The 22,823-nt window shown below is 41.5% G+C and overlaps 1 protein-coding gene across 1 annotated transcript in view; it reads right to left on the reverse strand.

The window, feature by feature from the left end:
- Positions 1–1,089: 1,089 nt before the first annotated feature.
- The window catches only part of PRKCQ (protein kinase C theta), a 68,844-nt gene continuing 47,110 nt past the window's right edge, over positions 1,090–22,823 (reverse strand). Inside the window, exons 12-17 of the mRNA XM_090266481.1 lie at positions 21,288–21,379; positions 19,628–19,690; positions 18,351–18,489; positions 13,973–14,161; positions 2,547–2,675; positions 1,090–1,785 (exon numbers count right to left, since the gene is read on the reverse strand). Of these exons, the coding sequence (XP_090122607.1) occupies positions 1,630–1,785; positions 2,547–2,675; positions 13,973–14,161; positions 18,351–18,489; positions 19,628–19,690; positions 21,288–21,379 (768 nt within the window). The 3' untranslated portion in view covers positions 1,090–1,629. The remainder of the gene's footprint in view (positions 1,786–2,546; positions 2,676–13,972; positions 14,162–18,350; positions 18,490–19,627; positions 19,691–21,287; positions 21,380–22,823) is intronic.

Here is a 22,823-nt window from a genome sequence, read left to right on the forward strand (position 1 = left end):
TCCTCGTATAAAAAGCTGTAGCAAGGTAGATGAGGGCCTAGAACATTCCACAGGGGCTAGCAAGAAGGTAATTCTTCAAGGAAGCAGTGGCAGGAGAGAGAGAGGGGAGGGCAGAGCCGAATTTGGATGTAGAAGTAGAGGTAATATGTGTTGACCACTCCTTCAAGAAATTTTGTGGTGAAGGGACAGAGAAACAGAATACCAATGACTTAAGGGTTATCTGAGTTTCACACCCACTTTAGGATTTTTATTGATTCCCAAAATTTAAAGCATCAACTCAATGCTAGCTAATTTTTTTTAAGGAGTCTCTAAGGAGTGCTTCAAATGTAAGTAACAATCAACATTTATTTTATTTTTATTTTTTAAAATTTATTTATTTACTTATTTATTTAATTTTTGATTTATTTATTGTTTTTCTGTTACAGTCGTTCCAATTTTCCCCCCACTGCTTCCCCACAACCAGCCCACCCCACCCTGCTAGCTACATTTTGATAACCATGACAGAACCAAGTTTTGGGGGGACAAGTTGGGAATTAAATTATTAAGAGACATCTTCCTTTCTTTCTTTTATTCCATGTTTACATATCCACCTCTTTGTCATTAAGTCACAACACTTTATCAAAATATACAAATGGCACAGATACTTAAAAATGTATAACTAGAATTCTAATTAACAAGATTGACTGCTACAATTAGCATGCATGGGTCTTTTACCTTGAATGATGCCTAAAGAGAGACTTAGGAGTTATAGATTCATCAGTAAGAGTACAAGGGATTGACTTTTTTCCTCTTAGAAGAATTATACACTTAATTTCTTTTCTCGTTATAATAAATGTGAGGATGGCAATGAGTGGCTGCCACCATACTAAAATCAACCGAGAAAGGATGGGTGGAAAGGTTTTATTGGCAGGAGTACCATGATTCTATCTTTGTTGGACTCTAAACTTAATATCTGTGTTGACAAGATCCACAAGAAGGTGTTCTATTAAAACCTTCCATATCAGTGACATGAGCTCTGCTCTTCCCACTCTCAGTTTCCCTCCTTTTGGTGAATTTCATAACTAATCAGAACGAATGAATTTATAAACCTTAAGTTCCAAGCTATGTTTATTATGAAGGATTCCCATAAAAGCCCCCATTTACACTTCCACAGATGTACACAGAATAAAATGGGTTAGTGGTTACTTGTCCGCAGCTGAATGAAATCCATTACTACACCAGGCAACATGCTGCTTCAGTCCTGAGAAGTTTGTCCTTACTTTGCTCCTTGAGTCAAATATTTCCTTGATCAGCAGTTGGTGCACAAGTGCAGAGCCATAATTTAGAGCAGAATGAAGTTTTCAAATCTTTCACAGTGCGAAGAAACATCTTTCAAGTACATAACTATGGTTAGTAATGACCTAACTTCAAGAATGGCTGTGGAAGATGATGAGAGAAACCAAAGGCGCTGTCATTAGTGAAGTTGAGTTGGTTTCTGCTACAGATACGAAGTCAGTGAGGAGCTGAACGGCCTCAGCCTTTATTGTTGAGTGTTTCTTTCTTTTCCAAGTTGAAAAGGAACCCAAGTTGTGTCACTCCAACCAGTTCACAGAGAGAAGGCAAATTCCTTCGTGTGTCTGGTGAGGGAATTCAGGATATCAGCTTCTCCATCCCCGGGTTAATGAAGGAAAAGTTTCTGAACATGTTCTGGTCCATACTGTTGATCAGTGCTCTGTCGGCGAATGACAGCCGGGGTTTCTCATTTAAGAATTCCTTGTCGAAATTGCTGCAGTCATATGGTGATTTCTTGATCCGGGTTTAAGGGGGTAGAAAAGGGGAAGAAAATCAGCCACTCAATTAATTAATTATCTTTACCTTTGTTATGGAGGCTATAATGTGTGTATGACAGAGTTGCTGTTTGCAGATAAATTAAACTGAATACTTACAGTTGATCATGTGTAGTTTTTATTGCACATCTCTAAGATCCTTACTCATCAACTTATCAGTAGTTAATTAAATTCATACAAAGGAATTTTATTGTAAACATTCAAGTAGGATCTAATATTTCTAGCTTATAGTTTCTATGAAGCAGGATTGGCAGCATTTGAAAAAGGAGTGAGCAAAAATTCAACTTCTGTCCTTTTAGTTTACAGGGACGGGGTGCGGGGTGGTGGTGGGGAATGTTGGTAGAGGGTGGGAGCAGAAGGAAAGAGTTTTGCAAATTATATATATTCCTGTTCTTTGATCAACATCCTTCACTGCCATTGGTTCCTCCACCCACGTTAATTTTATTGTTAAACATCTTGGACTGTCTTCCAAGACAACACAGATTGGGACAAGCTCTCCTTAAGCCACCTGGTCCATTCAGTGCCCATGACAAAAAGAGAACGTAAAAACAAACACCTATTCATAAATTCTGTTCAGTATGGTGTACAATTTAGCTTTCTAAGATGATCAAAAGCCACCCGTATATATATATATAGATATGTATATATATATCTATATATATATATGAGCATAACTGAGAATCAGGCCCCTCCCACCACCCTCCTCAGGTGTCTCCTTACCACTTTAGGCCTGAATGGTGGGTCGATCTCTTTCCTTTCAAGCTCTTCCCAATTGATCTCCCGAAACAAAGGGTGCTGGCGGATATCTCCCCTCACTCCCAGCCTCTTTTCAGGTTCCCTCACAAAGAGCTGAAAAGAGGCAGAAAGGGAGTAGTATCTTCTCCAAGGATGAGCCGATTTGCCTCAGATGGAGGCTGCATTTCTTAGTGTGTGAGTCTCATGAATTCGACTCCACAAAGATAAAGGCCTGGCTTTTTGCCACTTGCTTTTCTAACCTCTATTTTTATACTTACCGTTATCAGCTGTTGACTCAAGTCAAACTGGTGGCAACACTCTCCCTCAAACAAGCCTTCTGAATATTTTGGAGTCTGAGATTTTGCTTCATTACTTCCTAGAAGTGTTTGTTTGTTTGTTTGTTTGTTTTTAGTTGTATACACCTGGTTTGAAATCAGCTTCATCCTGGGTTATATGACCTTTGGCAAGTTACAGGTGAGTTAATTTCCTTACCTGTAAAGTGAGGGAAGTGTCCTCCTCACAGGGCCATTCTGAGGGTTAAATGAAATAACACACACACATGCACACACGTATGCACTAATTCCTGGTTTGTAAGGTCCAACAAATATAGAATAAGTGATTTATTTATTGTTTGACTGATTTCCCATTAATTGAGATTGATTTCTTACAAGGCTGTCCTCTTAGGATTACAGTCTCACTATATAGGTATAATGTAAAATAGTCCCTGACAGTCCGCTCTGGATAAGGCAACTGATTATTGAGAATCACTCTTGAATCCTGCAAATATGCTGGATGAGTAATATTCAAATCACCTTTCATCATCTCTGACCTGTTACATAGATATTTTCCTCTCTGCCCCCTCTCTTGTTACTTTCCCTCATGAGGTCAGAACGAACATTAGCCAGGACAGGAAAGAAAGCTGGAAACTCATCAAATTTAAACAAAACATGTCAAGGGCATTAAGGAACAGGAGAGTCCAAACTTGAAACCTGGAAAAGTCCTGGGTCCCCTGAGTGTCTGGAATAGTCATCCCCCACCCTCTTACATCAACTAGATGTTTATTTATAGAGGAACTGCTAGTTGGAGGGTATCATAAGGAGGCTGTCGATTTTAAATAGAACCCATCGTGAAATGCAGTATTTTTCGTGTGGTTCTGGCAGAATTTGATTCTCACCTAAATTTCGGGGATCTCTTGCTTTTACCTCTTATAAGAATAGCCAGTCTGTGTATTTTAAAACACTGCTTTACTTATGTTGCCTTACTACTTGAAAATCTTCAAAGGCCCTACTTTACCAAAAAATATAAAAATAGAGATAAAATAAACAACATGCTGTAACAAAGTGGAGATCTCTTTCTTTCTTGTTTTAATTAGATGAATCTTTTTAGGAGTCTGAGTGAAAGGCTTCATGCAGCCACCACAGCGTTTGCAAGTGGTCAGCCATTGGCATGTCCTAACTCCCTCTCCCCTTGCCATATTGATGGCTGCTGAGGCCTCTCAGTGGAAACTTGGACTTCCAAAGCATCTCATTCGTAAACCACTGCACCGTGGAAATAATGTGAGACTGTCATCAAAGAGGCTTACTACCCACATGGCCTTGGGCAAGTTTTCTGAGTCTCAGTTTCCTTACCTGTAAAAGGCAGGGTGAGGCAAGGTGATCTACACTCCTGTGAGTCCTATCGTCCTCGGACACCCCTGGGCCGGCATTCTTGGTTCTCTGTAGCCAAATCTCAACACAGGCCCTTTGATTCCCACCCCCTCTGCTATCCAGACTTGTCTGATCATGGACTATGCCACCTGCCTTTCCTACCTGTTTCCTTCACTAATGACATTTCCATCTTGCGAGAAGACACCTCTCCTCACATTCTGCTCCCATTTTCTTCTCTTCATTTTTAGATCCTGACCCACCTTTCAGGGTTCAGTTTACACCCCTGCTTCTTTGTGAAGCTTTTTTTGATCACCTTGACTCATAGTGAGCTCTCCCTCTTTTTCAAGTCATATTCATTGTCATGGGGTTGATTAGAGTCAGACATTGTGCTAGATGCCTTAGCCATCGCATTCTGATTTTAAAAACAGATTCTAAAAGCAAATATCATTTCAGTCGTCAGTTGGGAAAACCAAAGCTCACAATAGCTAAGAAACTTGCTCAGGATCACAGGTCCAGCCAGTGATAGAGCCTGAATTATAAACAGTCCATTCCTACTTCTGATATTGGATAGTCTTCCTCTGTGCTCCATAGAATGTCAAATTAGCTATATGTATACATACACACATACATATATGTGACTTTTTCCTACTAAAGTGTAAGCTCTGGAGGGCAGACACCATTTATGTTTCTGTTTCTTACAGAATCTAGCAGAGTGCCACACACAATGTAGATGGTCAATAAATGCTTATTGAGTAAACTAATAAGCTATCTTTTCATTTATATATTTGCAGATGACATGTCTTTAGTTCTCATCTTCTGTTAGCTTCTTGTTTTCAGCATATAGAACAGCATATGAAAAAGGTACAAAGTTCACAATAAAATAATTTTTCTGTAGATTCAAACACAAGGATGAGCCACCAGATGGAAAAACAGATTGATGTTTTAGAAGCAGAGGGAATAAGTCACTTGCCCCATATCTCTTGCATTGAAACAATCATAATAAATTATTGAACTCCACTTCTTAAGGACATTTTGATGAAACAAGATTGAAGAGAAGATGTTAAGTGCCTCAAGAATAGACCCCCCCCAAACTAGCTTATGTTGTTATAATTAAATGCTTCAGTGAATAAAGTTAGAAGTAACTGCCAGAGGCCAAGTGTGTACCAAACTAGATTTTCCACTAGATTTTTTTTAGTAACATGTGGCATTTGTACCAAGAGGATCATGACAAAGAACCTTTTGAGCCTGTTATATGTACCTGTGAAATTAAAAAAAAATTTTTTTAAAGATAAAATGTATAATGAGAATATGACATGATATCCACTTTTGAGACTCGAAATTCTTTCTAGTTGTGCACACAAGAGTAAATTACCATCTTTTCTGCCTTGCAGCAAATCACCCCTCCCCCTCCCCATCCTGAAGGTGACTGGTGACCTCCTGGGAGGTTGTTGGGTCTATGGCAGGGAATTTGCATTGAGGGAATAAATGTTCAAGAAGGAAGACTTGCTTTTTGTTCATAAAAGCTGTCAGAAGGGTGGTTTACATTTATGGGAAACAGCACACTGCTTACATAAATGGCCAGGATGTAGCTGGAATTTGTTTAAATTTATTCAACTGCCTCGGCAAGAAAGCAATGCTGGGCTGCTGAGGATGGCCCCTAGGGCTTAGCACCTGTCACTGGAATATTCTCTTTTCATCCCCTGCTCAGATATATCTTTTTTACCAAAGGGAGAGACATTTCTGTTTGAGATCATTCGTTTTTCATTATTTTCCAAACAAATAGACAGGACATCCTGGATGAATAAATGGTGAAGAATGAGGCACCTCTTTGGCAATAGTCAACTGTACTGCAGCATCCCAGCTGTAATTCTTGATGGAGTACAGCCTCTCCCGATGTGCAAACTGTTCAGTGTGCTACATGGATCCATGTACTGTGAGGGCTAAAGGGGAGACAGCCTGGTACTGATACTGTTGCTGTAACAGATGCCACTGCATGCTGCTTTGCTTAGCTTTTCCAGAAACCCAGTACTCCTGGGTTTCACAACATTAGGTGTAATTCCCTAGAGGAAGTTTCTCAGAAATATTACCTTGGATTTTTGCAAAAAAGGAGCTCAAGGATGTGGGGGCTGTTGGATAAAGGTTATAGAGCAAATGGGGAGCACAGATGAAACTAGAAGTTAGTATTATGGTCAGACAATTCCATGATGAAACTAATTTTTGTCAGCTCAGTTGCTAAAATATGGGTGAGAGCTACCTTCCCCCACCAAAGAGCGAGGGTATGGGATTCTTATTAAGTCATGTGGGAAAGAATAAGCCCAAACTCTTCCACACAGATTTAAAATCTCTTGCGCCAATGAGTCCTTTCTCTCCCCTTCTTTATCCTTAATTATCTTGGTTTCTGCTTTATTTAATCACATTTATTTTCTACTCTAGTGCAAATATTTTTCTGCCACTGAAACTCTGCAGAAGATTTGATTTTTGGTATTTGCTGGCATATAGCCTTTGATTTTGTCTTGTTTTTGAACTTTTTGTTTTGAAATAATTGTAGTGTCTTAATATGCTTGGGCTGAAAAACAGACATTTATTTCTCACACTTCTGGGGGCTGGAAGCTCAAGATCAAGGTGCTAGCATAGTCAGTTTCTGGTAAGGAGATGCTAGCATAGTCAGTCTCTGGTAAGGACTTTCTTCTTGGCTTGTAGATGGCTACCTTCTTGCTGTGTGATCACATGGCCTTTCCTCAATGCATGCACTTGGAGGGAGAAATCTCTTTTCCTCCTTTTATAAGGGCACTAATGCCATCATGGAGGTCCCATCCCCATTACATCATCTACACTTATACCTACCAGAGGCCTTCTTACCTCTGATAACCATATATTGAAGGTTTAGGGCTTTAACCTGTAAATTCTGTGGGACACATTCAGTCTGTAGATATAGGTTCACAGGATGTTAAAATATACCACAGAGATGTCTACATATCCTTCATTTAGTTTCCCCTAATGCTGACATCTTACATAATTATAGTACAATATCAGGACCAGGAAACTGGCCTTGGTACAATATGGTACAGTATGTCTAGTTCTATGTCATTTTATCACATGTGTTGAACTGGGTAACCACCACAACAAACAAAATACAGAACCATCCTGTCAAAGGTCTCCCTTGGGATAGCCCTTAATAGTCAGTCCCCTGCCTCCATGATCCCTAACCACTGGTAGCATGAAGCTGATTTCCATCTCTAGAATGCCATCTTTTCAAGAATGTTTCATGCATGGATTCATACAGTCAGCACAATGCCCTTGAGATCCATCCAAGTTATTCTGTATAGCAGTAATAGTTTGTTCCTTTTTATTGCCAAGTAATATTTCATACACATGACTTTTCATTGCTTCTCCTCCACCTGGAAGTAATCCTTTCTTCCTACCTAGTCTTTCTCTCTTTTGAAACCATTGCTCTCAGCATCTTTCCAAGGACTTAACTTCTGCTTAACTCCAACTGGCCCCAGTTACTCCTTCACCCTTGCTCCTTGCCGAGAGCTCTCCCAGATCCCAAGGTGGAGCTGGGTCTGGGAAGCACAGCTGTTCAGCTTTATGCAGCATAAACAGGTGAAGGTGGATTGCAACTGTAGCTCCAGGGTCTCAAGACAACCCAAAAGCTTTTTTCCTTAGTTCCCTTTCCTTCTTTCTTTCTCTTTCTTTTTCTTTCTTTGTTTCTTTGTTTGTTTGTTTCTTTCTTTCTTTCTCTCTCTCTCTCTCTCTCTTTCTTTCTTTCTTTTCTTTCTTTCTTTCTCTTTCTTTCTTTCTTTCTTTCTTTCTTTCTTTCTTTCTTTCTTTCTTTCTTTCTTTCTTTCTTTCTTTCTTTCTTTCTTTCTTTCTTTCTTTCTTTCCTTCCTTCCTTCCTTCCTTCCTTCCTTTCTTTCTCTTTCTTTCTTTCTTTCTTTCTTTCTTTCTTTCTTTCTTTCTCTTTCTTTCTTTCTTTCTCTTTCTTTCTTTCTTTCTTTCTTTCTTTCTTTCTTTCATTCTCTTTCTTTCTCTTTCTTTTCTCTCTCTCTCTTTCTTTTTCTCTCTTTTCTCTTTCTTTCTCTCTCATTCCCTCCCTCCTTTCTTTTTTCCTTCTTTCTTTTTTTCTCTTTTCTCTCTTTCTCTCTTTCTTTCTCTTTCTCTCTCTTTCCCTCCCTCCCTCCCTTCTTTCCTTCTCTCTCTCTCTTTCTCTTTCTCTCTCATTCTCAGGCCTTCTCAGTGCAGCCCTCATTCTGTGGATTAAATTGTGTCTGCTCAAAATTTGTATGTTGAAGTCCTAACCACCAGTGTGAGTACTTGGAATAAGGAAGTAATTGGAGCTAAATGAGGTCATAAGGGTGGGGCCTACTCCAATAAGATTAGTATTCTTGTAAGAGGGGACAGCAGAGAGCACTCTGCTATTTCAGGACATAGTGAGAAGGCAGACTGAAAGCCAGGAAGAAAGCCTTCACTTGAAAGCAACCCTTCTGGACCTTGACTTTGGCCTTGCAGCCCTCAGAACTGTGAGTAAATATGTAATGTTTTATTGTTTTAAGTCACCCGGTCTATAGTATTTTGTTACATCAGCCAAGCCAAGCGAAGCCAACTAACGTACCTCACATTAAGGAAAGGGACAGAGTGAGCCCCATTGGCTATTGTGGCACCACTTGCCGAGCAGGCCTATGACCTTGTTAAACATGACTGCCATTTTACTCTTCTGAGCTTGTCCCCAGGACTGGAAATTACTGGAAAGCAAGAACACAGCTGACCGTTCCCTACAGCCACAGGCAGAAGATAACATTAGAACGCACTGCAGCCTCATGTTACAATACCCAACAGCCCAGGGGCCTCACAACAGCAACCCCTCCCCCCACCTCTTAAAGTTCAGTTATAATCCAATAAAAGCTCAAAGCCACCACCCCTCAATGTTGGTGTATCTCTCTACACCATGTCCCTCTCCATTCTTGTACAGTGAATAAAAATTTTATTCCCTATGCTTTCTTCTCTTTGTGAGTTCTATCACAGCCTGCATGACTATCTTAACATTAAGTACTTCAAAAAGCCGAGTGTAAAGTAAATGTAGCAACTGTAATAATGTTTGAACTTGCCTTTATGTGAAGAAAATTGTTTATATTGTCATCCTGCTTTTATTTTTACTGTTATTTTTTTAAAAATTGGTTAATTTTGAAATTAGCTTTCATTTTATATGTGTTTTGTTTGTTCATTAAAAGTGAATTTAATTGATCAACTAGGGAGCTTTCTAAGCTTATTGCTGTTTGGATCACAATCAGAAAAAAGTAAAAGCTGACTTGAACTGGCTCAGATTTTTTATTTTCCTTTTTTAAAGTATATTTTATTACTGTTAGAGTTGTTCCAATTTTCCTCTTTTGCCCCCTCCTCCTGATCCCGCCCTTCCCTCCAGCAATTCCCTCTTCCTTAGTTCATGTCATGGGTAGTGCATATAAGTTCTTTGGCTTCACCCTTTATTATACTATTCTTAACACCCTCCTGTCTATTTTGTTCTTACCAATTATGCTTCTGATTCTTGCACCATTTCCCCCTTTCTTCCCCTTCCCAGCTGATAACCCTCCAAATGATCCCCATACCTATGATTCTGTCTCTGTTTTAGTTGTTTGCTTAGTTTGTTTTTGTTTTTATTTTTTAGATTCACTTTATAGTTGTGAGTTTGTCGTCCTTTTAATATTCATAGTTTTGATCCTATTTTTCTTAAGTAAGTCCCTTTAACATTTCGTATAATAATGGCATGATGATGATGATGTACTCCCTTAGCTTCGCCTTGTCTGAAAGCACTTTATCTGCCCTTTCATTCTAAATGACAGCTTTGCTGCATAGAGTAATCTTGGTTGTAGGTCCTTGCTTTTCATCACTTTGAGTACTTCTTGCCAGTCCCTTCTTGCCTGCAAAATTTCTTTTGAGAAATCAGTTTATAGTCTTATGGGAACTCATTTGTAGGTAACTCTCTGCTTTTCTCTTGTTGCTTTTAAGATTCTCTATCTTTAATCTTTGGCATTTTAATTATGATGTGTCTTGGTGTGGTCCTCTTTGGGTCCAACTTGTTTGGGACTCTCTGTGCTTCCTGGACTTGTATGTCTATTTCCTTTCCCAAATTAGGGAAGTTTTCTTTCATTATTTTTTCAAATAAGTTTTCAATTTCTTGCTCTTCCTCTTCTCCTTCTGGCATCCCTATGATTCGGATGTTGGTATGTTTAAAGTTGTCCCAGAGGTACCAATTCTCTCCTCGTTTTTGTCAATTCTTGTTTCTTCCTTCTGTTCTGAGTGAATGTTTATTTCTTCCTTTTAATCCAAATTGTTGATCTGAATCCCAGCTTGCTTCCTTCCCATCACTGTTGTTTCCCAGTATATTTTTCTTTATTTCACTTTGTATAACCTTCATTTCTTCTTTTATTTTGTGGCTGTATTCAATCATTTCTCTTGAGCATCCTGTACACCAGTGTTTTGAACTCTGCACCTGATAGGTTGGCTATCTCCATTTCATTTAGTTCTTTTTCTAGGGTTCTGTTCTGTTCTTTCTTTGGGGCCATATTTCTTTGCCACCTCAATTTGGCAGCCCCCCTGTGTTTATTTCTGTGTATTGGGTAGAGCTGCTTTGACTCCATGTCTTGGTATTATGGCCTAATGTAGTAGGTGTCCTGTAGGGTCCAGTGGCACAGCCTCCCGTATCACCCAAGTTGGGTACTTGAGGTGCACCCTTTGTGTGGGCTGAGTATACCCCCCTCTTGTAGTTGAGCCTTGGTTGCTCTTGGCAGATCAATGGGAGGGATTTACCCAGGCCAGTAAACTGCAAGGATTGGTTATGATCACTGACTACCTGCCACCAACCTCCGCCCTCTGTGGAGGATCTGCTGTGCAGGGGCAGGGTGATGGTGCTCCGACGTGGTCTCTAGCTGTCTACTGAGTGCATTGACCCTGAGCTTTCCTGGGTGGTGCAGGCCAACATCAGCCCCCACCTGTGTTTTTCCTAGGCCAGCTGCCTAAGCTATAAAGCAATCTGAGATGGCTGCAACTTGTGCTGGGATTGGAGAGTTCCAGGCAAAGCCACAGCTGTGAATCTAAGCTGGCTGCTGCTAGTGCCAGGCCTGGAGCTCATTGAGGTCAGCTCTTGCTTGTTTGCTAGGATTTAGAAAGTTGGGGAGCATGAGCCAAGGTCAGCCATTCATATGGAAAAGCAGCTAGGGTGGGCCTCTAAGTTGGGTGGGGCGGGGTTTGGGGATCTCCAAGGCAGGTCAAACAGTGTTAGCTAGGTTGATGGGAGTCTCAGATATGGTACCAGCTTGCTGGCTCTGTTGGGTGAGGGTTTAGAAAAAAGGCAATGGCCTCTGCTCATCCCAATGTCAGATACTTCAGTTCCTCCCTGTATACCACTGGTTCTTTTCACGTTGCTATCCTAGTGCTGGAGCTCAGAGGGAGTGAATCTGAGGAGGTGAGTCCATGTGTGGGTTCTTTAAGAGGAACTGCTTGGGGCCCCAGAAGTTTTTCCCGCTGACTCAATTCCTGTTGGTTTTTGCAGCCGGAAGTTGTGGGGACTTATTTTCCTGGCACTGGAACCCTCGGCTGGGGTCCTTGTGTGGGGCTGGGACTCCTCGCTCCTGAGATGTCCCTCCTGAGTTTTTATCTACCACACATGGGTGAGGGACCAGCCTGTTCATGTCTGTGCTCCTCCTACCTGTCTTGCTGGATGTGGTTTCTTTAATTCCACAGTTGTCAGAATTCCATTCAACTTGATTTCTGATGGTTCTGAGTGATGGTTCTATATTTTAGGTGTAATTTTGATAATTTTGATGTGGTTCTGCATAGGCAAGCCATGTCAGCCTATGTCACCATCTTGACCGGTTTCCCTTGGCTCAGACTTTCAAACACCAGCACCTTGGAAGGGGTTATATTTTGGAGGCTTTGTCAGTACTTCAGATTCCACATCTTGACTCCTCTGGGAGAGTCCTGGGTGGCCCCAACATTTCAAATAACCTAGACAAACTGTCAGTAGCATGAGAGAGGTAGAAGTGTTTGCCCTTTATATTTAATTCCTGGTAGTTCCTCATAGGAAAAAAGTAGATTAGTGTAAAAAGATGGGTCTTTTAATTTTTTATAAATTTACATTTAAAATTCACTGATATCTTCTAATATTGAAAGAGCTTATCTTATTTCCCTTGTCAATATAGGAAGACCAAAGCAAAAAATTATTTCCTTAAATTATTTTTTTAAAGCTAGCTGAGATCTGAGATACCAGAAATAAAAACACTGTTTTGTTCAAAACACCTGTATTCTTGGTCCACTTCTTTTAGATTTGTTAGCTTCACACTAGCTTCACACTGTCTCTGATACAGACAGTTGCTGGGATGGCTCAGCCAATGTAGGAGGTTGTTACTATTACAGGTAATTAGCATGGCATATTACCATTATTTATTTTCAGTTTTTACAACATGTTACAGTCATACACTGTAGATGGTACTTGTGTTATCGAAAAGGTAAACCGAGACTCTACCTAAAGTCCATTTCTTGAATGATGGCTTTCAGTGCTTCCTCTGTCTTTGCATTGGTTTGCCCTGGGAGCTCCTGAGTCATGGCCAGTGATTCTCAGAGCCAAGTTTACATCTGTAGCACTGAACACCGATTCGTAACTGATCCTGGGCTGTCACAGGCAGGGGTCTGACCCCTGTGTTGATGGCAAATTCTGGAGATTGCTGCTAAGATGGTGACGGACTGCACTCTTGGTGTTTTAGGGTGAAAAATGCATCGATATTTCCAGTGGACACAGGTAGGGGATGTGTTAGGAGTGCTGGTCTGCCTAAGAGACTGCCTAGCAGGCAGTGAGCAGTGAGAGTTCCAGTGAGACTCAGCGCTGCTGAATTAGGGTTTGTTATAAGAGCTGGGCTGGGGAATGCATTGATTAGCCTGCATCTCAAGGGCTTCAGCCAGAAATGTCCCCAGTGATAGGGATTTTCAAAAACCCTACTAAAATGCCACACTAAAGTCTCAGCTGTAACAACCTACTAAATTGAAAGAGCATGAAGCCACACAGCCATATAAGAACAGTTCTTTCTCCTTATTATCTCTCCATCTTCTCCCTCCTTTTAACCTGGTATGGTCTGAAATAGAAACTCCAGAGCTGGAGAGTAAGAGAACAAAGACATACACAGTATGACCATATTCCCTTCTCCAAAGCTAAGCATTGCCAGCCATGAACTTGGACAAAAGAGAGGGAGCAGAAGTCTTTGCTTTAGAGCTAATAGTGATATGATGACATATCTTGGACTAAACAGTTTTAATTTATAAACTGAGGTGGTGTTTTATGACTTAAGAGTGATAAGTAGTTAGTCTTTTACCTAAGAATGAGCAGAAAAGTCATGCATCCTGTTTAAATTTTCAACCAGGAGCAGGGGAAGATAAACTGTACTGAATAGATTTAATAGGGACTATGGGGACACAAAAAGTTGAGTTTTAAGCTACAAATTGTGCTTGTTCAATGGACTAATTACATCTCAAAGTGGGGCATCCAAGAGTAATCGAACTGGTTCTTTTGTAAATTATGCACATGAGGATTTATTGCTATTAATGTCCATCACATTGGTGCCTCAGTTAAGACAGAGATGGTGAGCATTTTGTTTAAATTCGGTTCAATACAATTACTGTTTACTCTGCCATATATAAATCTGAGCTTAGAAGTGAATGGCAATACTGATCAGAAAACCTAATGCTATGTCATGAAGTCTCCTTGACTTCATTTCTTACCTTCACTAAAAGGTCCTTAGCCTCCTTCTCAAGCCATCGCGGATAAAAGGGGTTGTCCATACGGATGGAGTGGAAGAGCTCTTCTTCATCTTGCCCATGGAAAGGTGACTGACCAATGAGCATTTCATAGAGGAGGACGCCAAAGGACCACCAGTCAACAGAATGGTTATATTTCTGACCCAGCAAGATCTGCATGAACAAAAGGCAGAGATGTAATTAATAAAAATGAGGTTGATGAGTGCAAACCTTGCATGGGCTTTTTAAGGCCACTCAGTAAATAATTGATGATGATGACAGTAGTGTATGGTTTTAACAAAGATGGCACTGAAAACTATCTTTTGAGAAGCTAATGACTGGATACAAGTGATTGGGCAATGCTAAAATTGAGCAGACATCTTTGAGTTTCAATTTCTACTTTTCCTCTGGCCTTAAGCGAAACAAACAACTGAGCTGTGTGTGCCATTAGCTTTCATTTCCCATCTGTGATGTGAGGGCTTGGGTTCAGACCTGAGAAAGCTGGTATCTGTCCCAGCTCCCCAGTGCCTCTGAGGTGACTAAACCAAACCCATGTGTTTACTTCTACTGTTCTGAGTCTTTGCATAAAGTTTCTATAGGTAATCAAGCATACAGAGAGGTCATTTGAACAAGTCCGAAAAATCCTCGGTATGTATATCTTACCACAATTAAAATGAGTACATAGTAGGAACACAATTTCTTAAAAGGAGAAGAGAAGGTCCTTGTCTTTTGTGACTGCTGCTGCCAGGATGGTTTGAGGACAAGCTGATTTATTACCCAGAACAAAATGGAGATGGGATGATAGTATTGAAGTACTAAATTTAAAAAGCAAGACTTGACCCTCTTGGGATCTTCTTCCCGCTGAGATTTAAGGCTTAGCTCACCTGTGTGAACACACAGACACATAGAAGTCATTTTACTGCAGCATTCCTCATTTGAAATGTAATCTCCCCTTTATAAATGGGCCTTTGGAATGAATGGTAGAATGAATGACCTTAGGCAAGAAAAATGACACCATTGTTCTAGAACTACAGGTTCTACTTCAGCCTTAGTCCCTTTTCATGTAGTTCATCAACTGGGTTGTGAGGATCCAGTGAAAAGTAGGACAGATGAAGTGCTTTGTCATATTTAAATGACTGTATGTTATATGATAAATGTCTGTCTTGATTAACTGGTACCCGTTTGTGAAAGTAAACATCAAGTTGCAAACAACTTTTCAGCCTGCTGCTGACTTCCAGGATAAAGACGCTATCTATTAGCATAACTCAATATTTAAATGCCAAAGTTCACTTTAAAGTTTAGAGAAAATATAAACTTCGCCTTAAGGTATAATGTAAAAGTAGACCCAGGGAGAATGAAAAAAGAAAATAAAGACATGCACACATACTCAGTTCAGAAATTTGCCTTAAGTGGGGCTCGGTTCACACGCAATTTCCAGGATATGCCACAAGGGGGAGCCGAAAGCAACCAGAAACTGCTTGAGCATCACGTTTTTGTAAACTTCAGGGGCAGCAAAATTAAAAGGAATTTGGAGGACAGGGACAGCTGTGGTGGAAATTAAGTCATCTAAGGCTAGATGATGTTAATAAAGAATTTTAGTCTTACGCTAGGAGGAAGAAAAAATGTAGATTTATACTCAGTTCTATAATGTTAAAACAACGTCTGCAAATGCTTGCTGAAAGGGTTTTCCATACACTATGTATTTTATTTATAAGAACCTCTGAGGTAGGTCCTGTTATCCCCAAAAAGGCAAGTGGTTGGACTTAGGGAGGTTACATGTCTTATTTAAGGTCTTGTAGTTAACGTGTTGAAAATTATGTTCTGAAGCCTGGTCTTTGGTTATTTAATGTCATTATTTTAATGAATCATAAATATTTACTATTAATAAATACAATAAAATTTAGTTATTTAAAACTATTTTATCTTCAGTTCAACCTGATTATAGTCCTCTTTATGAATGTTTTATAACACACATACTATCTTGACAAAAATATATGAGGTCCATGTAAAATAAGTATACATATTCTGGAGATGCTTTTTTAACAGATAAGGGAGCAGGTCAAAAAAATTGAAAATATAAGGTGATTCAAGATGGTGGCAGAGTAGGTGGAAGCTACACTAAGTTCCTCCCAGGACCAAACTCAATTACAACTAAACTATAGAAAAATCATCCTGAATAACCAACTGAAGACTAGCTGGAGAGAAGCCTTATAACAGAGGGCCTACAAAAGGAATCACACCACCACATCGAGACTGCAATTAGATCAGACTCACACACACTCACAAAATGTTTGAAAAGATATAAAGGTGCACTGGCAGTTGGATGGTGATGGAGAGGAAAGCCAGGTAAAAGGGTATAACTGGGGTCCAGACAAGAGATGCTGAGGGCCTGGAGCAAGGTACCAGCAATAAGCATGGGAAGCAATTAAAGAAGTATGGGGGAGGGGAGCAAAGGGATTCATTTTGAGGACTGAGAAGGAATCAAGGGAGGTTCTTAATTTAGTCACAAGATTTTTCGGGGAGGTGGCCAGAATAGACTGAGAGGTCCCTGAGGTCTAAATTTAGAAGGTCTTTGTGTCTGGATTTGGGAGAAGTAAGAAAGAAGGAGAAAACTTGAATAAGTCCTAGCGTTCTGGCTAGGTGACTGGATGGATGGATGTGTATTGCAGTTCACCAACAAAGGGATAAAGGAACAGGGTGGGTGGGGGTGGAGCAAGTTCATTGGAGAAAGGAGTTTGGGACCTGTTTTGTTTGAATGGCCTGTGACAGTTAGTTGGAGAGCTCAAACAAGAACATGGATGTGTGGGTCCAGAGCAAGAAGCAGTAGTTTGGGCTGGCCATACTGACTTTAGGGGTTAAAACCATGATCATAAATACAGTTGCTCATGGAGAATGTACACAGTAAGAAGAGAAGAGGACCAGGCATGGAACCAGGTGAAGCCCAGCGTGCTTGAAGATAAGAGAAAGGACTGAAACTACAAGAGAAGTCAGTGAAGCCAAATTCTGGAAGAGGTAGAGGAAATGGAACCAGAAAAGGATTGCCAGGGAAAGGATGTAGCATAAGGCATGTTTAGACAGGAAAGCTTAAAGCTGTAATTTCTTGTTGACCAGAGGATGATACTTCATTTAAATGAGGTTGAATTAAAATTAAATGCCACATCAACACAGGAAAAAGCCACATATTTATTTGAGTTTGGATACCACAGTTACTTTGGCAATGACAGGGATTTGCTGCTAAATTTGTTTTACCCAGGAAATCAGTGATCCATTACTGCTTATCAAACAACCATTACTATACATTTATTAATATAGTGACTCATTCTTTCTTACAAAAGGTTATTTATTATCTCTTTAATGTGTCAAGCCCTGAGCTCAGTCCTTGGATAGAAAAGTGAATAAGATCACACTAACCTACACGTGACAAAATGGTAGAGAACTAATACATCTTGTACCAATATCAATTTCCTGGTTTCCGTTGTACCACAGATGTAACCATTGGAACAAACGAGGTTAAGGGTATATATGGGTGATGTTTCTGTACTACTTCTGTAGCTGCTTGTGAATCTGTAATTATTTCTAAATAAAAAGTCATTTAAAAGGGAATAAGAAAGATCCCTTGAGTTTAGAGCAGTCATCCAGTAGTGCAGGGAGACTCAAAGATAGAAAAGCAATGATGACAATTGTTATGCCACAGGAAGGGCTGCATGGTCAGGGGGTGTCTGATCTCCCTTGGGTGGTGGCTGGGGTGACTCCATAACAAGGGGATGGATGGAGGCCTGATGAGCAAATGCCATTCTCCTGGGGGCTCAGAATGTGAGAGCAATACTGCCCCCCCCTTTAAAAAATACTTTCCTAGTTTCTCCCATTCTATGTTTGCAGTAACATGTGACATGAGCATTGTCCTCATTTCACAGAAGAGGGGCTACATGAGTGCCCTCAGCAGTCTCCATGCTCACATCGTGGCAGCTTAGAAACCACAGTATAGGTTTTCCTGGCCCCAAAAGGACCCTGCTGGACTTGCGCAGGAGGTTACTAATGGCCCTGATCAGTGTCCTCCTGGTTCTTCCCCATTGTTATTCCTGGTGGGTCCGAGCAGAGTGAAGGTATTTTAAGGCCGGGGGTGGGGAGAAGTCGTGATGGAAAGGACACTCATGACTTGGAGAGAGCAATTAATTAGTGTGAGAACATCCTCCATAAAGCAGTATCAGCAGCCCCTATGTGCGGCCCCACTTATGATGTACTCAGCAAAGCAAGTTCAAATCCTGAACCAAGATACTTAAAATCTTCAGATTTTCAGGGAGAAGGAGCCGTGGTGCTTGACCCAGGGTATTCTGGGCTGGGAAGGGGCGTGGTGCGTCCCTACCTCAGGAGCGATGTAGTCAGGGGTCCCGCAGAAAGTGTTTGTCTTGACATCTCCTAAGATGTTCTCCTTGCACATTCCAAAGTCTGCTATCTTGATATGCCCCTCTTTGTCTAACAGGATATTATCTAGCTTCAGGTCCCTGAAAAACAAAAGCAAACCAGAACCTCACTTTAATAATTCCTGTTTTGTGAAAATAGAATTGCCCTATGAGGGGTGGTCTCATCACTCTCAATAGGGTGGCCCTCACCCGGCAGCACCCTGCGGAAATGGAGAGCTGCCCCAGAGTGATCTGTCAGCCCACTCTGCAAGCCCACAGCCCAGTGCTCACCGTCCCCGACGAGAAGTTTCTGGGCTGGATGGCACAGAGCTGCTGTCCTCACAGTCAGCATGGGACCTCACTTAATGATGTTGATGACTCCAGGCCAGGACTGTGCACATCTGCCCCAGAGGAGCACGTAGCCCCACTGTCCTGCGTCCCCTCCGTTGTCTGCGTCTTCCCTTAATGTCACACTCCACTCTCACTTTCTGCTGCATCTCTGTGCTGGCCTCCCGTGGGTCGGCCAGCCTCCTGTCTAGCTCCTTTCTTTTTTTATGTTTACTTCCCCCCCTTATTCTGAAGTGAGTCAGAAATCAGACAACTAAACTTTTGAAGATTTGTGTGTTAAATAAATGTCAACTATGTTTTGAGAAAAGAAGTAAAAAATTGAAGTACAAGTTTTCATCTAAGAAGAATGTGAAACGATGGTACAATGGAGAGATTCTGGACAGACACCCGTTCTCAAAAGAGGCTACATGTGGTGACCTGTGCCTGTCTCCAAGGTGCAGGCCCACGGGTTTCCATCGGTGTGTTTGAGTGTTCGAGGGAGAGCTCCCCTCCTACCCTGCCCCAAAGGAGACCGTTCAATCAACATTTCTAGGTGGCCCAAAGGAAATACAGGCAAAGACATGAGATGTGGGAGCCATAATCGAGAAAGCAGCAAAGTATCAAAGAGAAAGCCGAGTATTGGAAGGGGATGACAAAAATGGAGGTGAGAGGAAGAATAGGAGCAAGGATCGGAATAAAGAACAAAATAAGATCAGAGCCTTACTGCCTTTGAGACTGGAATTTCTTACTTGGTTGTGGTTAAATCATCATCTGTGTTATCACTATGGGCAGGAAGCCTGGGTGAGAAACAAAAACACTCTGGCCTTTTCATGACACTGAAGTACAATAATTATGTTAACTGGACCAGGAAATACAGATATCTCAGTATTTGTCACCAACGGGTAAACTGTACCTGTAGACAATGCCTTTGGAATGAAGGAACTGTAGACCAAGAATGATTTCAGCAGCATAAAACCTGAGGGAAGGAAAATCAGGGTTCACTATGAATGCATTAACAGAATAAAATAAGCCCCCCATTTTATCTGGTGAGTGCTCTGTGCAGCCCAATGCTAAATGTAAATACCCAGCTTTGTACGTACACAATTTATCTGTGTACACACATAATTTTCTTTCATCCTAATGAAAGGAAGATGAGAATGAAGCATAGGAGCTGGTATCCTAAGTTAGTTAGGCCTACTTGCAGTCAGTGCTCATTCTTATAATTTAAACTACAATGCTCAAACGATCACCTTTTTCCTAATAAAACACACACAAACATTAACTGTCATAGTATAGTATAATAGGAAAATGGTTTTCCCTCTTATTTTAAACTTTGCTTGGAGCCCTTAGACCCATGTGCAGGGTCATTCCAAATAGAATTGACTTCTTCATGTGCAAGAAACGCAGCCTGAAAGGAGGCGGGGGAGGGGGTAAGAAGATGGGAAGTAACATGGGGCTCTCCATCTTCAAGGACAGACTGGAAGGAAATGAACTTGCACTAGTGCTGGTGGGAGTAGAGTCCCTGGGGTTAAGGGAGAACGTCTGGAATTGGGGCTTGCTGGGTCTCCTGGGAGGCACTGGGGCAATGCTGGATGGCCTGTGTCTGATGGCCTGCGTGCATGCCTTGGAGAGCTGGAAAGGACTGGACTGAGTGAAACCTTTCCAGCAGAAAAATGCCCGATGCTTTCTTGGCTGTGTCTATTCCATACGGTTATCTCTGGGCAGTTTGCTGATGTCTCCTGGAGGCAACGAGACCAGTGGTGTGTGACCCGCTGGACCTCATAAAATGGCCATTTCAGACGGGTTTCTGCAGGAGCTGGGGAACAAGTCCATCTTTCAGCCCAGTTCAAACTCAACCATTCAAAGCATTCACTGGGGGCAGGTGAAAGATTATTGAAGAAATAAAGCCAGTGTGTACCCAGCATTTTTAAATGGGCCTGATGGTGCTGTTTTTTTGGTGGTTGTTAAATGTCACAGTGGTTTTACCACTCTGAAAAGACGGACGACAAGGGGTTGGGGTGAGGGCGATGGGGAGAGTGGCTGGGGGTCCTCCACTGCAGTCCCACTGGGTAAATGCAGCCTGTTTGACTTCACTTATGTTTAGAATTGCCCAAGAAGGTGAGGATTTATTCTCAGATGAAGTGTCCTTCCCTGTCAGAGCCACGTTTTATGGCATCACATTGACCTTCCCACTAAAGGCCACAGCTGAAGCTTCATCCTGTGACTACCTTCAAGATCTATGCTCCATTTAATGGCTTTCTTTTGAAAGGGCAAACATTTTCTTCCATGCTCAGATAATTTAGAAGTATGAGGAATAGAGGCATCTCTTTAAGAAACTAAACAGTTGCTTTCAAAACCCAGAGAGTTAAAACTAACAAGAATGTAAGATTCAGACACTGGGAACATGGTTGCCTCATGTGATACTTCTCAGGGTGCCCTTGCCCTGGGAGTTAGGCATGCTCAGTGCGGAAACAAAAGCGCAACAGGAAAAGAGTATTCTGTGGGGACTGTGGGGACATAGTGACTGCTGAGAACAATGGAAACCCCCAAAGAGTTCAACCGAGGGCTCTTACGTTGCTCTGGAAAGGTCAAATTTGTGGCAGCTTTGGATGTGGTACATTAAGTCTCCCCCGTTGAGATATTCCATCACAAAAAAGAGGTTTTCCTAGGAAAAACAAAAACAGTCCCAACCTTTAGCTTCCTTAAGACAAAACAAACACAAACATTACTTTTAAAATGGATTTAGATGATTGCACAGGAACCAATTCTGTCTTGAGATCACTTATAAAAATGTTGTTAAAGTAAGTTAGCTGATCTGTAGTATTTCTGAACCCCCAGAAGCCTGGGAGCACGTAGAACGCTCGCTAGGATGCCTGTGTGCCAGGATTCCGCAGACGGGGCACAATACGAGGGAGGATTCAACAGAATTTGCCCACCCACCTGGGATGTTGTTGGGCACTTGGTGAGGGGCTGGTTGTATACCTCTGAAATTGACAGTGTGTAGGATGGTAGAATAAACACAAAGGGGCTCTGAGCTCAGGGGCTGGGGGGAATATCCATTCATTCAACACTCAGTAAATAGTTCTGAACACAGTTTACAGGCATGGCCGTGTGGGAGGAGGGAGCGTGGAGATCCTCACTGCTGCCTCATTCATCCAAGATGATGAAACACAGTCCTGCGTTCAGGGAGCTTGCGTTCCAGTACAACCCTATTGCTCCCCAGTGCAGGCTTGCCTTGTGGCCAGCCACAGCCTAAAAGCATGCCGCCCCTTGCAGAGGGCTCCATGCGTGTTATTAGAGCCGGAGCCCTTGAGTGGCAGCCAGCAAGGCAAGGCTGAGCTCTGCAGGGCGTGGTCAGAGTTTCAAAGGTGGCTTCGATTCCTGTAAGCCTGAACTCTTCCTACTTTGTGTCACCCCGTGTCCTCACTAAGACTATTCATGGCACTTTGAGTGCCTCGATTTTTTCGAGTCCCTGTGAACCACAGAATCGGTAATCCATGAAGTGTGGAGACATGTGGCATGTCTGTGCATAAATTTGCACCTGAAAACCTCACCTGGGTGATTTTTTAACAGAATTAACCTTTAAGTTTTGATGTGAAACTAACTGTGGCCCTGGGGCATACCAGGTGCTAGTAGAAATGGTATTCTGGTCTGACAGGGACATACATTGCCTGCTAGACATTCCACAAAACTAAGGAAACCCAGTATTGTGAAACTCTCAGTAATTTAGGCAAAGGCAAGCATCATCCTGCTTTTCCCAAGGTTGATCTTAGATGGGGGGAGGGTCACTGGAGCCCACTCTTTCTCTTGTGGACAGGCCAAAATTCTCTGCTGACGTAAGTCCAAACATTGAGATTTCAAACATACTTTGAGATTGATCATTTGTTTCATCTGCACACACCTGCTTTCTTCTCATTAGTACATCTTCCTTCAAGCTCTTGTCATAAGTAGCATATGAACAACTTCTAACCTTTATCTTTTTACCCCAAATTGTGATGGCCTGTATGTACACAGTGCTGGCATCTCCTAAGTATTCAGGAGAATGAAAAGTATAAGTGCTTAGAGTGAGACCATTTGAAACAGTGTGCAGATGAAAAATTCCCTTGAAG

This window comes from Furipterus horrens, unplaced genomic scaffold, assembly GCF_987537825.1.
Source record: "Furipterus horrens unplaced genomic scaffold, mFurHor1.1.pri manual_scaffold_2, whole genome shotgun sequence".
Classification (NCBI taxonomy): domain Eukaryota; kingdom Metazoa; phylum Chordata; class Mammalia; order Chiroptera; family Furipteridae; genus Furipterus; species Furipterus horrens.